General features: G+C 33.7%; 2 protein-coding genes across 3 annotated transcripts; both read right to left on the reverse strand.

Moving 5' to 3' along the window:
* Nucleotides 1-2,861: 2,861 nt before the first annotated feature.
* On the reverse strand, nucleotides 2,862-4,852 carry LOC143546760 (U-box domain-containing protein 45-like). Its single transcript, XM_077038350.1, has 2 exons — nucleotides 4,287-4,852; nucleotides 2,862-3,729 (listed from the first exon to the last, which is right to left on the reverse strand). Exons 1-2 carry the CDS (start codon nucleotides 4,574-4,576, stop codon nucleotides 2,964-2,966), a joined length of 1,056 nt encoding a protein of 351 aa, XP_076894465.1. The 5' UTR covers nucleotides 4,577-4,852; the 3' UTR covers nucleotides 2,862-2,963.
* A 2,602-nt stretch (nucleotides 4,853-7,454) lies between these two features.
* LOC143546773 (GBF-interacting protein 1-like) lies at nucleotides 7,455-10,724 on the reverse strand. Of its 2 annotated transcripts, none has more exons than XM_077038365.1 (9): nucleotides 10,512-10,724; nucleotides 10,299-10,342; nucleotides 10,106-10,214; nucleotides 9,720-9,834; nucleotides 9,431-9,627; nucleotides 8,806-9,347; nucleotides 8,621-8,725; nucleotides 8,190-8,537; nucleotides 7,455-8,107 (listed from the first exon to the last, which is right to left on the reverse strand). In XM_077038365.1, exons 1-9 carry the CDS (start codon nucleotides 10,684-10,686, stop codon nucleotides 7,877-7,879), a joined length of 1,866 nt encoding a protein of 621 aa, XP_076894480.1. In that variant the 5' UTR covers nucleotides 10,687-10,724; the 3' UTR covers nucleotides 7,455-7,876. The 2 variants fall into 2 exon arrangements, with proteins under 2 accessions (XP_076894480.1, XP_076894479.1); XM_077038364.1 differs by having other exon boundaries at nucleotides 10,106-10,217.
* Nucleotides 10,725-20,009: the final 9,285 nt, after the last annotated feature.

Raw genomic sequence — 20,009 nt, forward strand, 5'->3', positions numbered from 1 at the left:
TCCATCGTTTATGTAGGCTCTTTGCGGGGATCATAATGATCCGCAAAACATGTATATGTATCGGTATGGCAGGCTATCTTCGTTTGGTCTCGGGTCCTTGCGATATACGCTTTTCAAGTTCGGGTACAAGTTCTCCTCATTACCGAAGAAGGCTAAAATTCTTTATGCTATAACGTTGATTTTGATGTGGAGGTCATGGAAGGCCTAAAATGAGGTGATACGTGACGGGATGGTCATATGGTTGCCTGGTATGGTAGAGGAGATCAGCTTCCTTTGGGTATGAAATAGATCGAAATTAAGTTACGATACATGGGGGGATTGAAAGAATTTTACTTTTGGTTTTCAACAAGGTTAATATAATTGGGAGGGAAAATTGATGGTGGTCAAATAATTGTAATGCATTTATTTTAGCTAGCTTCTAGCTAGGGTTTTGAATGGAAAATTTGTTTTTTAAAAAAATGCCGAATGTCTTATGTCTTGATATTTAGAAAAGAGCTAAAGCTCGTAAGCGAAGAATAAAGACGATGGCTTGATTCGTGAAGGACGTCGTGAGTGGTTTGAAACTTTGTCCTACTTTTTTTCTATTAAAGTTCATGTTTTATGCATTGATATATGTTGTGACCTGTATTGATTTGTTTATTCTTCTTTAGCTTTAATCTGACTTAGATTTTGGTACTACGATAGCCAATTATGATTGCACAATTTATGAATAAGACCTCAACCGTAAAACATCTCCAATAGTTTGTTTTATGGTGTTTTTAGGAGATAGAGAGTATGATCTTGAGAAGAGAGCGCATGCTGTGAAGGAGAGAGGATTCAGTGGTGGAGCCAGAAATTTTTTCCAACGGGTTCGAGATTTTTTAGTGCTTAAATTTTTTCCGACGTTAAAATTTTTGGGCCTTGGCGGGTCAAGTCGGATAAATAGAATGCAATATAATTGTTTCCTACACGTTTTCATGTTTTGAAAATAATTCTTAACACTTTCAATCACGATTTTAAAAAGGAATATTTTTTTTCGGTATAACAAATGCAAACATCATTTATATAATCGTCACCCAAAGAAAACTAATCTTTCTTTTTGAACTTGTATAGGATTTGATTATTTGAAAATAAAAATCAAAAGAATATGGATGGACGCAATGACAGGACTTAAACATTTAAGTTAAGGGACCGGAAAGTTTTGTTAAATTTGGATTTTTACATTAAAAGAGACCCTACCAAATAGAACTAATATTACTCAATCCTAAGAATTCATTACCGTATAATAAAATTGTTTACCATCATCAAAAGAATTTAAGGTGTTTGAGATATAATTTACTCATTAAATTAAACGAAAATAACAATAATAAATATATATTATCTTGCACTTTTAAAGTATTACATTAGGCTTAAAGCCCAACACATATTTAACCCTAAATAAAAAGATTATGGAACAAGAACACAGCAGTTGCAACACGAGCCTGTCTTCTTCCCTTTAACAGCTCATCAGCGGCAAATCCAAAACACAGACAATGAACATTTCTTTTCTACTTCTTTCACGTTTTCTTTTTCTAATGGATTCGTTCACTGAAATAGAATGGGTTCGCTCGTTAATTCGATACTATAACTACATATAAACCTAAAAAAAGACCGGTGACCATGTTGTACCTCCCCTGAGAGGATTGTTCTTGTTCAAGAACATCCAAAACTGGGTCGGTTCTTGGAGTCGTGTTGACTGTGAGAAGGGTAAATCTTGAGCAAGATAGGTGAAGTGGGTTGGTTTTAGCCTCTTATTGTGGGAAGGTTGCTTTGGGTGTTTCTTTGGTCTATAGATGTTCAGACTTTGTTTATGGATTTAGTCTAACTTTGGGATAATTTCATTTATACTTTTCTTGTGTTAAAAATTAATTAGTTATTAGATTGTCAATTTCATTTGTTAATTGTTTAATATCATTCTTTGTTTTTTATCCGAACTATTTTGACCCGACACATATCGTGCCCCATACCCTAACAGAAAATTCTAAATTCGTCACTTGCTAAGATCCCTCCTACAACAACTCAATAGGCCTTAGTAGATGAGCGTAAAAAATACTTTATCGAATAACTTAAGGGTTGTTCAGTAATCTATTAATGATCATTAAGAATACGTCTCTCAATGGTTCATAGCCTTTACATTCTAATTGTTTTTTAAAAAAAAAGGTTATATATTTTTATTAAAGGACGCATTTTGTGTTAACCGAACAGACCCGTTTTTAATATGCACGAAAGGGTTGATGCTTTTTAATTTACATGCTTGAGATCATGACATGCACCAAGACTGGACTTACAACTTTGAATACGATTTATTTCATTTTTCTTTTATTAATTCAAGATTGTGTTACTTTAGGGTGTGCAAATGTTTGTGATGTTGATAGAGCATATCAAACTTTTAGTGCCATAGAGTCCAGTTTCAATCGAGCTGATTTAATGTTTCCATGATACAGGTTTTTCTTTTGTTAATATGCTTGGATGGTGGTAATTTTATGTTTTCATGTCCTTATGAAAGTTAGATGCTCTGATCCTACAACTAAATCTACATCTTTCATATATTTCTAAAATGACTCGTTTCAACCCAATCGAGATCGGGTCAGAACCCGTTTCACAAACCAAACCAAAAGTTTTTTTTTACCAACCCAGTATGACCTGTTAGTTGACCCGACCGTTTGATAACAGGCTTAATCTATACTACTAAAATTTATCAGAAGATTGTCAACGACCTATTGACCATCAATAATAATATAGTTACTTATGGATGCCTGGATTGTTAAGACTTTGTTTTTTTATCAAAAACAAATTTTAAAAAGAAACATCAAAAGTCAAAACAGATTTGAAATACCACTAATATTGTCATGTAAAAACTCCCTTGGTCAAAATTAGTGGGATGTTTGCATATACCATATTCCCATTACAATATCACTTTACAATCCCTATAAGGTTAGTTAAAATCACCTCATTTTCATGCTTCTTTGAACCATGTCCTGCAACAATATCTGTGCCGTCTCCACCGTTGACCCGTCAACCTGTGCTGCTATTTCATGAACCATCTTCTCCACAACTGACGAGCTCATTCTCTTTTCAGCAGTAGACTCCCTAAGCAAGTCCAGTAACAACCTAGCCTTGTCCCGGGCCTCGTGGATCCCATCCACGGTTAACCGTAACAAGCCCGGGATCGCACCCTCGTTAAGAATAAGCTCCCTGTACTTACTTCTCGAGCTCTTACACATTTCAAGCAGAACACTAACCGCATGTTCTGTACTAACCAAAGATCCATCTTCAACAGTTTCTACCAACGTTAATATCCCGTCTTCTGCGTTTGTGATGGCGAGTCTTCCTTCATCAGATTTTGATAATATTCTGATCAAACCCGTGACTTTGTCCGCAAACTTGGAGTACATTTTACATTCTTTAAGGAGGTTAATCAGTGGTAACGCAGCGGCAGAATCAAGATCTATGGCTGGTTCTTCTTCGGTGGCGGTTAGGTTATGCAGTGCAGTTACCGCATCCACCCTTCCTTGAATCATCCCACAGCTGAGGACCTGAATCAAAAGCAGGACGGCCCCGGAACTGGCTATTGCTTGTTTGTTATTTGGTGATGCTGATAATGTTAAGATTGCAGCGGTGGCTAATTCTCTCAGGTTACCAGTAGTTTGAAATTTGAGTAGCTTCAATAATGGAGGTATAGCTCCACATGTCACTATTTGTTCTTTATTTCTGTAGATTGTCAAAATTTTGATCAAAATAACATAAACCCTAAGAAAAAACAAAAACCCAACTCAAATTTAATGATTTAAATTTAAAACATAAACCCTAACTTGAAAAAATCAAAAACCCATCTCAATTTTGATAATTTAAACACAAACCCTAACTTGAAATAACAAAAACCCAAGTCAACTTTGATGATTTAAACATAAACCCAACTCAAATTTGATGATTTAAACATAAACCCTAATTTAAAATAACAAAAACCCAACTCAATTTGATTATTAAAACATAAACCCTAACTTAACCCAACTCAAATTAATGATTTAAACATAAACCCTAACTTAAAATATATATATTTTTTTTAGAGAAAATATTGATCCTTTTATATATAACACAAACCAAACTACATCTAGATAATGGGTAACTCAAATTAATGATTTAAACATAAACCCTAATTTAAAATAACAAAAACCCAACTCAAATTTGATGATTTAAACACAACCCCTAACTCAATTTTGTGTTTTCCCAAAACCCTAATTCCACTGGAATTTGAATCAGCCACTAACCGGTCGTTTCTGTATGCGAGATTTAGTAGAGCAAGAAGCGAGACTTCACGAGCATCATGGTGCTGTGAACATAGCATCAAAACCAGCGGCTGAATAACGCCGGCGCCGGCGAATTTAACGCGAATCTTTCCGGCGGAATTGCGATTACGAATCATGCTTCTGATCTCTCTAGCCGCTTGAATCTTAGCCACCATGTCGCCGTTGATTAATCGATCGGATATTTCATCGATTAGCGTTTGTTTCCTTTGATTCCGGCTGCATTCTTCTTCGCCGGTTGATTTTCCGATCATTTTCCGGTGGGTTAAGTTTTTAACAATTAAAACTCGTCGGCGTTATGTTTCGTTATGTTTGGGTTAAGTTTGTATGAATGATGTATAAATGGGCTTTGTTTTATTGGACACGTGAGTTAAATAATTGGTGGTTGAATACACGTTTTGACATTTTAAAAGGCCACTGGATGTATATAGTGAACAAAACGTTAAAACATCTAGTCATTGAGTGTGTTTGTTTTGTTCCGGCAGGTGTTGTCCTTAAACGTGTTAGTTGTTTGGTCAAATTTAGGATAAAATGTATGTCTGCTAAGAAGTTTCGAATGAACACTAACCATAATAAAATCTATTGACATGTGTTTTGGATCTAATCATATATCGATTTGGTATGTTATGATAATATAACGGATGGACGATTTAATTGGCAACTCATATAGTATGAGTTAGAGCTTTTCAGAAGCAAGAGTGACAAGCATAGCTGTTGGTGGTCTTTTGCTTCTTGCTCGGGGAATGATTGGATGTCGTAAATTCCTCATCATTGTGTTTCCCTGATTCTTTCGCTAGAACTCCAGTTTTTACAAGTTTGCCATTAAGAGTACCGGTTCGTTGTATTGCGGCTTGAAGTGTTGTGCGGTTGCAAGTAGGATCGTACTCCTTGATGGCCTTAATATACCACTTGAGATACTGAAATTGTAGAAATTTAAATTGTTCATCCCTTATATTAAAGACCACTAAAGGTAGAAGGCGAATAAGGCATTAAAACATCTACTCAACTAGTGTGTGTTAAGGATAAACCGTATGTTTGCTAAGAAGTTTCGAATGAACATTTATGATTAGAAAATCTCTCTCCATGGAAGAATCTGTTTTGGATCGTGGAAGAATCCATTCCAAATTTTGACTAAAGTCAAACTTCCTTTATACTTTTCTAGTATGATATAGTTGGTTCTTATTTGACTAAAATGTCATTCCCACACTATCTTCAAATCTGTGGGTATCACATATGTAGGAAACTTTGCATGGTCGTGTTCTTCAAGTACCAAACTTCTTAAATGATAGTAAATCACATCGGTATGTATTAAATTGCATCAGTCTGTTTTTTTGTTACGTGGGTTAGCTAGCTCCCACTTATTTAAAAGGGTTCACTTTATTTTTTAATATGCTCTCTACTAAAAATTTAAAATCCGATGGTTCATTTGAATTCGTTCCGATACATATGGCTCCACCCATGTTTATACTTGTGCCATCTGATTCATAATTTCAAATTCCCGGTTACAATGGGTGATTATGATGAATAGAAGAGTATCACAACTATGTTCCCGTTTCAAGAACGCGACTATGTATTAAACATCACATAGCTGTGTTCTTCATAAAATTTTCTTGAAGACATTTAACCCTAAAATTTATAATACTCTACTATGTATATTATCGAGTGTTTCTTATATATCAATCATTATTTTTTTTCATTATGATATCTAAAAAAAATACCAATTCTTGATATAGTATATCTTCTTTAATCTTTAAGTGACGGGATAAGTACTTTTGGTTGCACCGTTATAAATAATTTACATCCATATTTGTTGAAACATCATGTCATCACAATACACTCTATTTTATGGCATAAAAATACCATAGAAAAAGCTTTTATTTTACTTTCTCCACTGCTACATGAGAAACTTATGAAATGGAAAATGTTTGGTAAAGATTTTTATGATACAAACTTATTTATATTTTTTTAAACGACGGATATATATAAAAACATAAAAACTAGCAAGGATCTAGAAACCAGACAAACAAGAATAATGGAAAATCATGAAAAACATTGCATTGGGAAATAGTTCAAGGATAGGTGCATATAATACTATAATGTTACTAAAGAGCATTTGACCTAATGGTATCTGACTATCTAGATAAAAATAATATAAATACTACGATAATGATAATAGTATTGTATATATAAACAAATCTCCCAAACTGGTCCACAACCGATATGGATCGACCGTAGACTGGATGTAATCTCTCTACTCTAGCTATGAAAAAGAATCTACACAAATGAGAAAAGGACCATTGTTGGTGTAACGATTTTACATTGCATCAACCATTCAAGATCAAATCAAAATTACAAGATCTCCTAGTTGATGCCACGGTTTGACCATGGATCAATCGTCTAATGAACTTCAACTAAAAAACTTGTCAAAACCGATACGAAGAATAGCTCTAAAAATGTTGTAGCAAGTAATCAAATAAAATAACCACTTATAAAAACCCAATCAAGCTTTCATTAATAACAATATTTTTATTTCCTATTGTTATAAATAAAACAATGCTTTTAAAAAAACGTAAGTCATAATTCCATAAGGAATCTTTCTCCAGAGAAAGTCTTTCAAATCAAAACCTTAGTCAAAAAGATAATCTAAACAAACAAGAAAGTGACCAACCCATTTAAAAAAGACTTTTTCCAAGCTGCAACAAAACATGTTTTGCATTGTAAACAATGGTGAATGGTCTCTTTCCCTGTTTGTTTAGTCAAATCCCACTCTCACAGTCTCACTACATAAGTTTCACAAAAGATATAAATCAAATATTGGCTTATTGTAACACATAAAAAAATAGACAAATAATTGAATTTCAAGATGTAACAAACATGTGATAACAAGACCATCTAAACAACAATAGTCATACCTAGTAAAAATCTCACGTATAACAAAACTATTACTCTATTATAATAGGGTGGAATATATGCACACCATGCCTTCATTACAAATGACAAAAAGGTTGCTTTCAAAGAAACCATAGCTCTAAATAACAAGACCAAGTAGCTATATCAAATTTAGTTTTTGCTTCATACCTAGAAGCAAACCACTTAGCTGAAACATTTTTTTAATTTTGAAAGCCCAAATAATTTTCTAACTAAAACAATCATGAATGCTGCTTTTGCTAATACCAAATACCCAAGTACCAATTACAACAGTTCAAATACATCATCTTCTCTTGCTATCAAAAATCACTTTACATTTAACACCAAAATAACAAAACCCTCTAAAAGCCCAACACTTATACCACCTATAAAATCTCAATTTTCAAACAAAAAAAAAATCAAAAAGTCAAAAGAGACAAGAATCAAGACAGTCAACTCTCATGGCGGTTCTAACACGAATAGGCAGGCTTACACAAACTCTCGAGGGGAGAAAACGAGCTCAACTAACTTGAAACCGGGCTCCTATGAAACGCTTTACACTCAACTCCAACATTTTGTATCTTTATCATGATTTCTCTACCATTTTCCAAATCTGGTTTTAAAAACTAAACGATTGCATTGTTTTTTCAGTAGTTGTTAGGCCAGTTGATTTGAGGGGGCAGAGGCGGCTGCTGATAGACTGTAGATGTAGGTCCCACCATGTCAACACCGCCCGCCATTGTCTGAGTTTGTTGGAGAAGTGGGTGAACAGGTGTGGTGGTGACTGGCTGATACATACCAGCAAAAGTTGTGTGCGGGGCTTGCGTCGGTGCGTATGCAACTTGACCCCCTTGAGGAAGATTATAAAAAGAACTTGCCTGCAAATGAATATAGTCACGTAAACAATATATGAATACGATATTACAATGTATTAGATATTTAAATGAATAGTTAAATTACCTGTTGTCCTGTTACGTAAACATTACTTTCCTTAAACTGAGACGCACCAATGTCATCATTAGAAGTTGAATTGCCAGCGGTCACAGGCTTGTATTGCTGAAGTGGATATTTGGCAGCCGGATGCATACTACCAGGTGGTGGTTGTTGGGGGAACGCACCGTTACTCAAAAACTGAGGAATGCCATGTGGCGGAATGTAAAACGGAGGATAATACGGAGCGTATGGGATATAATTTGGAGGGTAATGCGGTAAATGTAATCCAGTCGGCTGCCTGAACATCGGCAGTGGTTGCTGAGGCAGCATTACCCCGCCTGCTTGTGACGCTAACGGTGTGGGACCCGCACCAACCTGTTGTTATAACTCATTAAATCAATATTATTAAACCACAATTGTAAAAGTACATGTATATTAAGGAAAAAAAGAATGCAAACCTCCTGAGAGGACTGAAAAGTCGGTTGAGAATGAGATAAAACCGGGACGTTTCCGTTGTACTTGGGTGTGTGAAAATATCCTACTGGGTCAAACGGTTGTGGAACCTACATTTAACAATAATATACAAAAAGAATCACATAAATAGTTCAAATGATTCTTGAAAATAAAAAGATCAAATACTTACAACAAAGGTTGGGACACTAGAAGCATCACGAGGTTGAGACTCGTTGCTTTCAAAAGGTGCCAGCTGGCTGCCAATGATCGGTGGGATGAAGTTACGAGCCACAGGATATTGATGACCTGGCACTGGGAGTGAAGTCTCTTGCTTGGATTCGGTGTGATCAGGAATCACGTTAGACGACACTTCATCAGCAGTTGGCAACACATCTTGATTCCTATCAACATGCTCCTCTATATGTTCAGTGATCTCCTCAGAAGCCTCGGAAACAGATGGGCTCTTATCACTCATGGGACCAGGCCCAATCAAGGTGTTTGAAATAAGCCCAAAAGAAGCATCAAAGCTTCCAAAGCAGAACCCTAGTTTATCAGCTTCAGGAACATGAAGGTGGTTTGGAATAATAACCTGTTGACCATCTGGAATCTGTGATTCCTTTGACTCGGGAATAACAGCTTCCATCTTTGATGAAGAATGAGTTTCTACTTCAACTGGAACGGAAATGGGAACAGGGTTTGTTGGTTTTGGCTTCCATTCCTTAACAGAACCGACTGTAATAAAAAAAACATAAAATATCATACAGATTTCACTTTAAATTCATTAAACAAGACTTATGAGCCAAATGATTTAATACCCTTGTGAGACGTGATCGCTTGTTGTGACCTGTTATTGTAATTTGAAGGTGGCCTTTTATTCTCAACCAAGGTCTCGTTGACTTTGTCAAGAGACCTTTGCTGACTTTCGGGAAGAAGAGGGTCAGCAGACAAGTCTCCCAAAGCAGCAGTCAAGATTTTGACTTCAGATTCCTTATTATCAGCAACAATGGAAGCACTGAAAATAATCAAAGAAAAATTGTAACTTGTTAGGATTTAGGCCTTATACGTTTTAATTAAAAGATTATTATACTGTAAATAAACAAACACCTTGCAAACGCTTTATTCTTTTTATCACGAGGTGCAGGCAGAATTACACCATCAACTGCATCTTGATTTATTTCACTTTCTTTTCCAGATAAAGCCTTCCTGCTACCGCCTGCGTCTAGGTTTTCAAAAATCAAATTGTCAGCTCACTGCAACACTAATCCTGATTTACATGTAATAACTGTCTTAAAGTCATAAACCAAACTTAACTGATATTTTAAAACTCTTAACATTCTAAATCTAATTCTCGAAGTTGCAAAATTAATCACTTTCAAAACACACATCCAAACACGCATTAGCTGTGACTTTAAACTTCAACGAAGAAGAAGAATAATAAGCGTCATCAATACAGCAAATAAAGCATGTAATTAATTCAACTTGTAAATTACCATGAACACCGTGGCGAGACGGGTAGTTACTGTTACCCCTACCGCCCCTGCTTCCCCGACCCTGCATCCCCGGTTTCCACTTCGGCTCAGCAGACTCCTTAACAAGATTCTGCTGAAATAAACAAACAATAACTTAATCACCTAAATAAAAAAAGCTTAAAACTTTTCACACTAACCGGCTCATTCGTCTTACCTCTTTCTTTCGGTTTCCCTTCCTCCTCACCTCATGAAAAGGATCTGCATAATACCAAAGTAAAAACCTTTAATTTCCTTAACATTTTAAACCCATATACATAACCCAAAAATAAAAAATAATAATAATAAAAACCTAACCCTAAAAGAAAGAAAATGAGAGGTGAAACCCCAGATCAAAAACAGGGATCTTGAAACAAGAACAATGGGTTACCTTGAGAAAGAAGCTTCTGGGCAGTCTCATTTGGATCCATGTTACATTCTTTGAGCATTGTGTATACCTCATCTTCACTGTGATGATTGCCCGTGATCTCCTTAAGATTTTGAATCTTCTTTCTAAGGGTGTGTGGGATTGAAAGCTTAACTCCTCCACTATTATTATTATTCATCTTGTTTCACACCAACAGTGGAGATTATTATTATTATTATTATTATTATTATTATTATTATTATTATTATTATTATTATTATTATTATTATTATTGTTGTTGTTGAATTGATGTGGGTTTGAATCAAGAACTTGAGTTATGTATAGATGGATAATAAAAGATTGAATGATTGATTGATTAAATGGGTAAATGAAGAATATGATGAATATGAAGATGAAGAAGAGAAAAGACTTTGGTTTGGTTAAAAGGATTTTTGAATTGAATTAAATTAAATTAAATTGATCTGATTTTTGTGTTTCAAGAGAGAGAGAGAGAGAGAGATGTGTGTTTCTTTAGGTTGTATGTTTTGGTCCTTTGGATTTTAGTTAGTACACTATGGTCCTTTGAATGTTGCCGAATATGCCACGGTGTTGTTTCGTTCTGTCCTGAACAGCACGGTGTCGTCCTATTTTGTATTGGTTTCAACCATTTTAATTTAAATTTAGAATACAAAAAATTAATTAAATTAATGTGAAACGATACGTAAAAACAAAAAATAAATGATCAATAAATGTAAAAACTAAATGACGATAAAATTACAATAATAGTGTAACTAATTATTTATTGGTTCAAGTACCGAGTTAAAAATAATTAATAAGTTAAACGTGCTAATTATAATTAATTTTAAAAAGTTAAAGCATTAAACATAGTAATGAATCGAATCCGTTACGTGAAAGTATATTTTAAAGTTATTTTTTTATTTGGATGGGTGAAGAGTTAAGAGAACATAAATATGAGAAAATATATAAGATTGATGAACTACTTAAGAAAAAATAGCAGACCACCCACACAATTCCATCCATGAGAAACCGGTGACTAATTACCGATTCATGTGGGAAAAACCCCAAATCGAGGGGGTCCCATTTTATCACAATTGGCACGGCTTTTCCCCAACTTCGCTCAATGTGACCTAATGTATATGGTGCAATTATTTTATGTAATTGTCATTGTTTTTGTTTACTTAATCATGTCATGTTAAATCTTTACAAGCTATATATCTATAGTATATACAAATGAAAACATAAAAAACTTATGTGTCGTGATATGGTCGCTTCCCCCTTTTTTGGAGTCACCGTATTTGCTTGATTTTTAAATGAAGGCTTCTCATGCATTTGACCCGAATTCACGGGTATGGGTCTTACCAAACCCATATATTTCTTAAACGGGTTATAACATCTCATTAAATTATAAAATATACTCACCAAATTATTGATATAAAAATCCTATAAAATAGGATATACTAAAAATTATTATATGATTTTTTTAAAAAGATATTATTTATAATTAATAACCAATTTTATAGTAAAAAAAATAAGCGGGTCATGGGTCTCACCAAACCCAGATAACTTTTAAATCGGGTCATAACATCTTAGTTATTTGTGAAACCGTTTGATAAAACTCTAAGTGTATTATAAATTTTCTTACAATAAATAAAATTAAACTCCAAAAAAGTATATAAATATTAAAAACGAGTAATGTAAAACAGTCCCCCGTAATACGAGGGATAAAAACTAGTGTGTATATATATATATATATATATATATATATATATATATATATATATATATATAAAATGGTTCAAATAAAAATAAGGAGTTTCCTAAGAATGGTAAGAACCAATCAATTTTTGACATTTGGCATTACAAATGATAATAAAAGAATAATTCTAGGAAACTATGTCGGTTATAATGATTAAAAATAATTCTAGAAAACTATGCCGGTTATTGGTGATTTTAAATCTCAACCATTGATTAACATGATCCAATGGCTAGGATTTATTCTTAGTCTTCTTAAAAAACTATTTTTTTTTTATTTTAACTTACCCCTATATATATATACACACTTTTCTTTCCTTAAAATACAAAATAACCCTTATAGATTTGCTTGAATCTTGATAACTCTTTACTTTATAAATTTATTTAACCAAAACCTATACTTTACAAACCGATATTTGAGTGTTATTACTACCCATACTTTATATTATTATTATTATTATTATTATTATTATTATTATTATTATTATGTACTATATCAATTCATAACCGCTTGGACAGTTCGTTCTATTTTGTCCTAAACAGCACGGTGTCATTCTATTTGATCTTAGGGGCTGTTTGTTTTCATCTGAATGAAACCATTAAGATGTAAACATCTTATTCATTTAGATTTCAGACTGTTTGGTTACAAACAAAAAAACATCTGAATGGTTAAAATTAGGTCTAAATCATTCAGACTTGGTGTTGTTGCTGAATGGGGCAGAGGCTCATTCAGACCTGACTCATTCAGATATGAATAAACCAAACAGCCTTAGTTTTCACCGTTTTAACTTATGTATAAAATAAAAAAAGTTAATTATTTTATATTAAATTAATGTGAAAAGATACATAAAAACAAAAATAAATGATCAATAAATGTAAAAACTAAATAACGATATACAATAAAAATGTAACTAATTATTTATTGGTTCAACTACCTAATTAAAAATAATTAATTTAATAAGTTAAATGCGTTAAAAATAATCAATCTAAAAAGTTAGAGCATTAAACATCGTAATGAATCAGATCCATTACCTGAAAGTATATTTTAGAGTTATTTTTGCTTATTTCATTTGGATGGATAGGGAGTTGAGAGAGTATAATGGGCAAATTAAATTTAAATATTAATAAAAGAAAATAAAACTGGATTTCACATGTAAAATAAATAGTTTTAGAATCATTTTTTTTGAAACTTTGCATATAAATACATGTAGAAAACATTTCAATTTAAAAAAAAATAATTTTGTAAAAACAAAATATTTTTAACTTATTTATAAAAAGTTTATTAAAACGTCTTCCACATGTGTTTATATGTAAAGTTTTTTTTTTAAAAAAGGATTATGTAATAATGTGTTTTTTACATGTAAAATGATTTTTTTTTTCATCCCATTAATTTATCTAGTCATAGACATTTCAGATACATATATAACGTTTCAGAGAAACGTCTTGTTTTCAGACTTTTCCTCTTAGAAGACATTTGTATAGACGTTTTCTCTTAAAAGTGTCACGTGTCACTGAAATAAGTGATTCATTGGTGGGTTCGGCTGTCGGATAAAACGTCTAAAGTATAGACACTTTCTTTAAAAATGTCAAGTTCTAAAGTCGTCAATTTTTTATAAAGTGTTTTAACTTTTAGATATTTACTATGTTTATTTATCCATGGTATTCTGATGATTCCCCAATGCTATAGCATACCATGTTAAGTTAATTGAACATTCTATAGCATACCATGTTAAGTTAATTGAAAATTTGAAATAATGGGGAGTTAAGAGAGTATAAATATGTGAAAATGCTAAGCAAATTAAGTTTAAATATTAACAAAAGAAAATAAAACTCGATTTCACATGTAAAATAAATAGTTTTAGAATCATTTTTTGGAAACTTTTACATAAAAATACATGTAACAAACATTTCAAGTTAAAAAAAATAATTTTGTAAAACAAAATATTTTTAACTTATTTATAAAAAGTTTATTAAAAAGTCTTCCACATGTGTTTATATGTAAATTTTTTTAAAAAAAAATTATGTAATAATGTGTTTTTTACATGTAAAAATGATTTTTTTTCATCCCATTTTCTCTAGTTATAGACATTTCAGGTTCATATATAATGTTTCAGAGAAACGTCTTGTTTTCAGACTTTTCCTCTTAAAAGACATTTGTATAGACGTTTTTTCTTAAAAGTGTCACGTGTCACTGAAATAAGTGGTTCATTGATGGGTTCGACTGTCAGATAAAACGTCTAAAGTATAGACACTTTCTTAAAAAATGTCAAGTTCTAAAGTAGTTAATTTTTTATAAAGTGTTTTAACTTTTAGATATTTACTATGTTTATTTTAGTAGTTAGTTGTATATCCATGGTATTCTGGTGATTCCCCAAAGCTATAGCATACCATGTTAAGTTAATTGAAAATTTGAAATAATGGGTTCGGTTCAGTTATTTTACAAAGGCTAACAAAAATAAAAAATGTGAAAAGTCATAATTAACTGACATCTGTCAAGTGGGGACCAAGGGAAAAATTGTATAAAAATAATAGTACACATTTTCTCTCTCCACATGCAAGTCACATGTTAATTCCCTAATCACTTTTAAACGTCTATAATTTTTTCATATGATATTTTTTAAAAAAAAATTCACAAATACATATAACACAATGGCCTAAAATGTAAGACACAATGGTAAATACATATAACACAATGACCTGAAACGTAACACAATGAAATGTACATATTACACAATGACTTGAACGTAATACAAAATGAACATAATACTATTTTTCTCAAATTAAGTGAATGTTGAACACAATGAATAAAACATAATGATAAGTAGAAAAAAAAATGTTAAGCACAAAGACATAATGACGAATAAAGACACAATGACATAATATTTGTGTTTATTTTTTATTTTTAATATGAGTACCAATTGAAAAACACAATAGCCAAAATCTATAACACAATGCATAGAAAAACCCAATAAAAAATACAATGGATAACCAAATAACACAATATAAAAAACCGACTAATTTTTTGTTTATTTTAATATAACAACTAGTGCTTTTTCCCGGCGCAACTCGGTCGGTTGCGGTTACGTGCGTTATTGTATAGGAACTAAGACAAAAATATAACCAAAAAAATATAAAAATAGGGGTGGACCAATGGCGTGGCATCGGTCGGTATAATGGATCATTTGTAAAACCCGACCTTTAATTATCGATCCTGGACGGTGATGCGATTGAGTCTATGTGAATTCAGATGGCTTTCGTCATGTTCGTTACGGTACTTGAACTAAAACAAAGCGCAGCGAGTCTATGCGAATTCGGTCTATTTTACGTCTCGTTCGATACGGTACCGTAACTAAAACAAAATATTAAAAAAAGAACAAAACCAAAATTCACATGCGATAGGTTTTCATTACGTTCATTAGCCGAAACTCAAGAAAACAAAAACAAAATAAAAAAATACTCCAATAAGGTGCCGCAAAGTTGCCCATCAGAACTTTGCGGCACCAAACTCTTTAAATATATTATATAATAATATGATATTCATCTTAAAGATAAAAAAACGTTTAGTATTACGTTAAAAAAATTCTAAAAAATGTCGTATGAAAAGGTTATAGACGATTTAAAATGATGGAGGAATTGACATGTGCCTTGCATGTGGCTAGAGAAAGTCAGCATAAGTGGGTTATTACTTCCGTGCTTTTCCTCATCAATTTTTATTCTTAAATTAATTTCCACCATCCAAATTTAATATTAATGAATTAGATTACTTTTTCCCTTCTTTTTTTTTTGTCATTTTTATTTTAACTTTACCCGTAAAATATTATCTAAATATTTAGAACGAGTAATATACAAAATTACAGTAGAACCGTCAAACCGATATCTGAAAATGGGCCATGGCCTATGGGTTACAAACTAAGAAATGTACAATCTTCATAGTGTCAGTAACAAATAAAAAGTATGATACGATGGTTTTTCACTTTCTTATGTTTATCACATGTAAAAAGTATGAACCGATTGTTATTTGGGAAAGTAGTTTGGATTTCTAAAATAACTAATTTTTGTTTGTTATTTCTATTTTACAAATCCAAACTTTGGATTTCTAAAATAACTCATTTTTGTTTGTTATTTCTTATTTTAAAAAAAAACGCAAAATTATCAATCGCCCAAATCAGTTCTTTTTTCCATCTCTAACCTAAACAGACTCTCTGGCGCTTAATTGTTCCACCGCAACGAATTGCCACAATCGATTATGTTTCATTTGAGAATTCAAAGAAATTGAATAATCGAAGATTAAGGAGGGCCTTTTCCTTAATTAATCTCGTGATGTCATTGGTAATGCTTTGCCCGTAAACAATGTCGAATGATTTAAATGGTTTGTAGCAAATAATATAGACAATTAAGAATTGATAAAATATCGGGTTTTTTATTCGGAATTTTGTGATATTGTCCTTGTTGAACTCCAATTCTGGAGCTTGAACGACTCCGGTGGTATTGAAGACATGTACGTAGGGGTGTAAACAGGCCCAACTCGGCTCATTTTGATTTACAAGAGATTGAGCTTGTTGTTTTGAACTCTTTTTGGCTTGACTCGTTTATTATTAATTTATTAATTAATTTATATAGTTTTTTTTAATTATTTTTATATATTTTGAGAAGAACTTTATATGAGCCTAAGCTATGCTAAGCTCATGTAGTGTTAAACGAACCAAAGCTTGGCTCGAGCTCAACCGTGCAATGTGAAATTAGTATATAAAAGTCCAAAAGACGCAATAGTTATAACTACACAAAGCTCGTGAAGGCTGAACGAGCCTAGACGAAACGTTGTAGCTCGGGCCTGATAACTAAACGAGTTTTATTCAACTTTTTGTTTATTTATTTATTTATTTTGCGATAGTTCATTTTAACATAACAAATTGACCAGTTGAAGAGTCAACTCATTCAGTTATGTTTATATGATATAGGTCTCTGATCCGTTATTCCCAATAAAGACAACGAAGTTGTGCTTGGACAATATATATAAAGTGTTTCAGGTAATCTATATATATATATTTTTTTTTTGAAAATTGACTTTCATTAAAAACAAACACAACCAACGACTATCATCAAGACGGAGAAAGACGCTGAAATCCAAAAACCAAAAACAACAATCACGTTACATCAAATAAACACCATCTTTTCCAATCCACTACCCCTATCTTAGATCTATTTTTGTACCAAAGAAAACCCAAAGATTTTATATCCGCAACCATTTCTACCACCTTAGTGTTCTTGCCCGAAAAAATCTTTTCATTCCTAGCCCGCCAAATCCTCCAACAAGTAATGATGACAATTCCATGAATAATCAATCTCTTGTTCCCCGTCGCACCACAAACCTTATGCACTTCCACCAAATCATTGACATGAAAAACAAAAGATCTAGGGATGTTGCACCATGAACCAATCGCATTCCAAACGGCCATAGAAATGAAACACCCGGTTAACAAGTGCTCGAGCGATTCCTCATTACTCTCACATAAAGCGCAACTATGATCATCACAATGCAAATGACGTCTAGCTAAAGCCTGCTTGGTTGGAAGACTATCCAGAACGGCCCTCCACATAAAAATATTACATTTTTTCGGGACCCAATCGCTCCATTGGAAACCGAAACTCCCAGCATCCACAACGGACCGCACCATCCATCTTTTAATCGCCGAAACCTCGAACTCTTTGCAGCTACCAACCGCCCAAGACCATGAATCTTCACGGTCAACCATCACCACCCCTTGAAGGAGATCTTCCAACTCTTGCTTCTCGATCACCTCCTGTTGGGAGCAAGGAGCTCTAAGCCAATCCCACACAATGCGACGAGAAGATCCAGTGACCACCAACCGATCTGCTACCAAGACATTTTTATGTTTTTCTACGGCATATAAGGACGGATACTTGTCCATAATCGGCGCCGAACCCAACCACAAATCCATCCAAAACCGAACTTGGCGACCATTCCCAACTGTGGCCCGGATCACTCTATTAAAACCCACACCATCAACCTTAAATTTGTTCCAAAACATAACACAATTCTTCCAAACCCCGGGAACCCCATTATTAACCGGAGCAAGCCGCCAACAGCGCGAGGACCCGTGAATAGACAACACTACTCTTCTCCACATCGCGTGATGATCATTTAGAAATCTCCCAAGCCATTTAGTAATCAGCGCTTGATTATTAACCTCTAAACGAGCGATACCTAAACCCCCTTCTTTTATAGGTTTGGTGACTACCTCCCAAGCCACCCATGACATCTTCCTCACATCATCCGAACCACCCCATAAGAACCTTCTCATCAAAGCTTCTAAATCATTGGTAACCTTCTTGGGTGCCTTAAAAAGCGAAAAATAATAAGTGGGAAGACTATCCAGCACCGATTTAATAAGGGTTAACCGACCGGCAATAGATAACGAATTAACTTTCCATTTAGATAGCCTCTTCTTGAACTTGGACACAACCGGTTCCCAATTAACCACCCTATTCATGTTAGCGCCAACCAGAATCCCAAGATAAGAAAACGGGATTCTACCTGGCTTACAACCCATGAAACCAGCTTGGATATCGATCTCACCATCTTCTACACCTACTCCAAATAACACTGATTTATGGAGATTAATCTTTAGCCCCGAACACAAGTAAAATATGCGAAGAATACGTTTCAAGTTATTAAAATTAAAAGAAGACCACTCTCCCATAATCATAGCATCATCCGCATAAAAAAGATGGGATAAAGTAGGACCTTCATTAGGAAGAGTAATACCATGAAACGCACCTATATCACAGGCTTGTTTCAACATACCTGAAAAAGCCTCCATCAGAATAATAAAAAGAAAAGGCGCTAGCGGGTCACCTTGACGAATGCCTTTATGATACCCAAATTCGAATGTAGGAGATCCATTAACAAGAACAGATGATCTGGTCGCCAACAAGATACCACTAATCCAATCGCACCAGACCGAAGGAAAACCCATCTGAGAAAGAACCGACAACAAGAACTCCCAATTCACATTATCAAAGGCTTTATCGAAGTCAATCTTGAACATAAAAATTCTTCTCTCCCTCTTCTTAGCCCAAGCAATAACCTCATTAGCCACCAAAGGGCCATCAAGAATATATCTCCCGGATAAGAAAGCCGACTGATGCTCTGAGACAATCTTATTCATAACCGTTTTGAGTCGATTCACTAACACCTTCGACACAGTCTTTAAAATACAACTAATGAGACTTATCGGTCTAAAATCCCCCAAAGAAGACGGATTGTTTACCTTAGGAATTAAGGTGATAAAAGACGAACCAACCCCCGAGCAAAAACTTTTAACCCTATGAAAATGATCAAGAATATCCGCAAAATCCTTCTCGAACAACTCCCAAAAAAACCGAATGAACCTAAAATTAAAACCATCCGGCCCAGGAGCTTTGTCACCACCGCCTTCAAAAACCGCCTTCTTGATCTCATGCACGGAAAAATCACTGATCAAAAAATCCGCCTCCACCGAAGACAAGACCGAAAACCCATATCCAATCAACCGAGGCCGATGAGTAAAATATTCTTTAAACTTACCAGCAAAGAAACGCAAAACTTCCTTTTTAATGAGAACCGGGTTTGTTTCCCACGCCCCATTCACTTCCAAACCCGGAAAATAATTTGAAGCTTTACGTTTATTAATAAAACCGTGAAAAAATCGAGAATTTTCGTCTCCATGAATCGCCCAATTACACCGA

Source organism: Bidens hawaiensis, unplaced genomic scaffold, assembly GCF_021521415.1.
Source record: "Bidens hawaiensis isolate Kalapana, Puna unplaced genomic scaffold, B.hawaiensis_p1.1 tig00014463_1, whole genome shotgun sequence".
NCBI classification, from domain to species: domain Eukaryota; kingdom Viridiplantae; phylum Streptophyta; class Magnoliopsida; order Asterales; family Asteraceae; genus Bidens; species Bidens hawaiensis.

Bases quoted from the DNA above. Each gene is read 5' to 3' on its own strand.
- LOC143546760 (XM_077038350.1), bottom strand. From the start codon at position 4,576: ATGATCGGAAAATCAACCGGCGAAGAAGAATGCAGCCGGAATCAAAGG. The intron at 3,730-4,286 runs GTTAGTGGCTGA...GACAATCTACAG, and splicing joins CTCGCATACAGAAACGACCG to AAATAAAGAACAAATAGTGA.
- LOC143546773 (XM_077038364.1), bottom strand. From the start codon at position 10,686: ATGAATAATAATAATAGTGGAGGAGTTAAGCTTTCAATCCCACACACC. The intron at 8,538-8,620 runs GTTTGCATTCTT...TTATAACAACAG, and splicing joins CTTTTCAGTCCTCTCAGGAG to GTTGGTGCGGGTCCCACACC. The intron at 8,108-8,189 runs GTAATTTAACTA...ATTCATTTGCAG, and splicing joins TTTACGTAACAGGACAACAG to GCAAGTTCTTTTTATAATCT.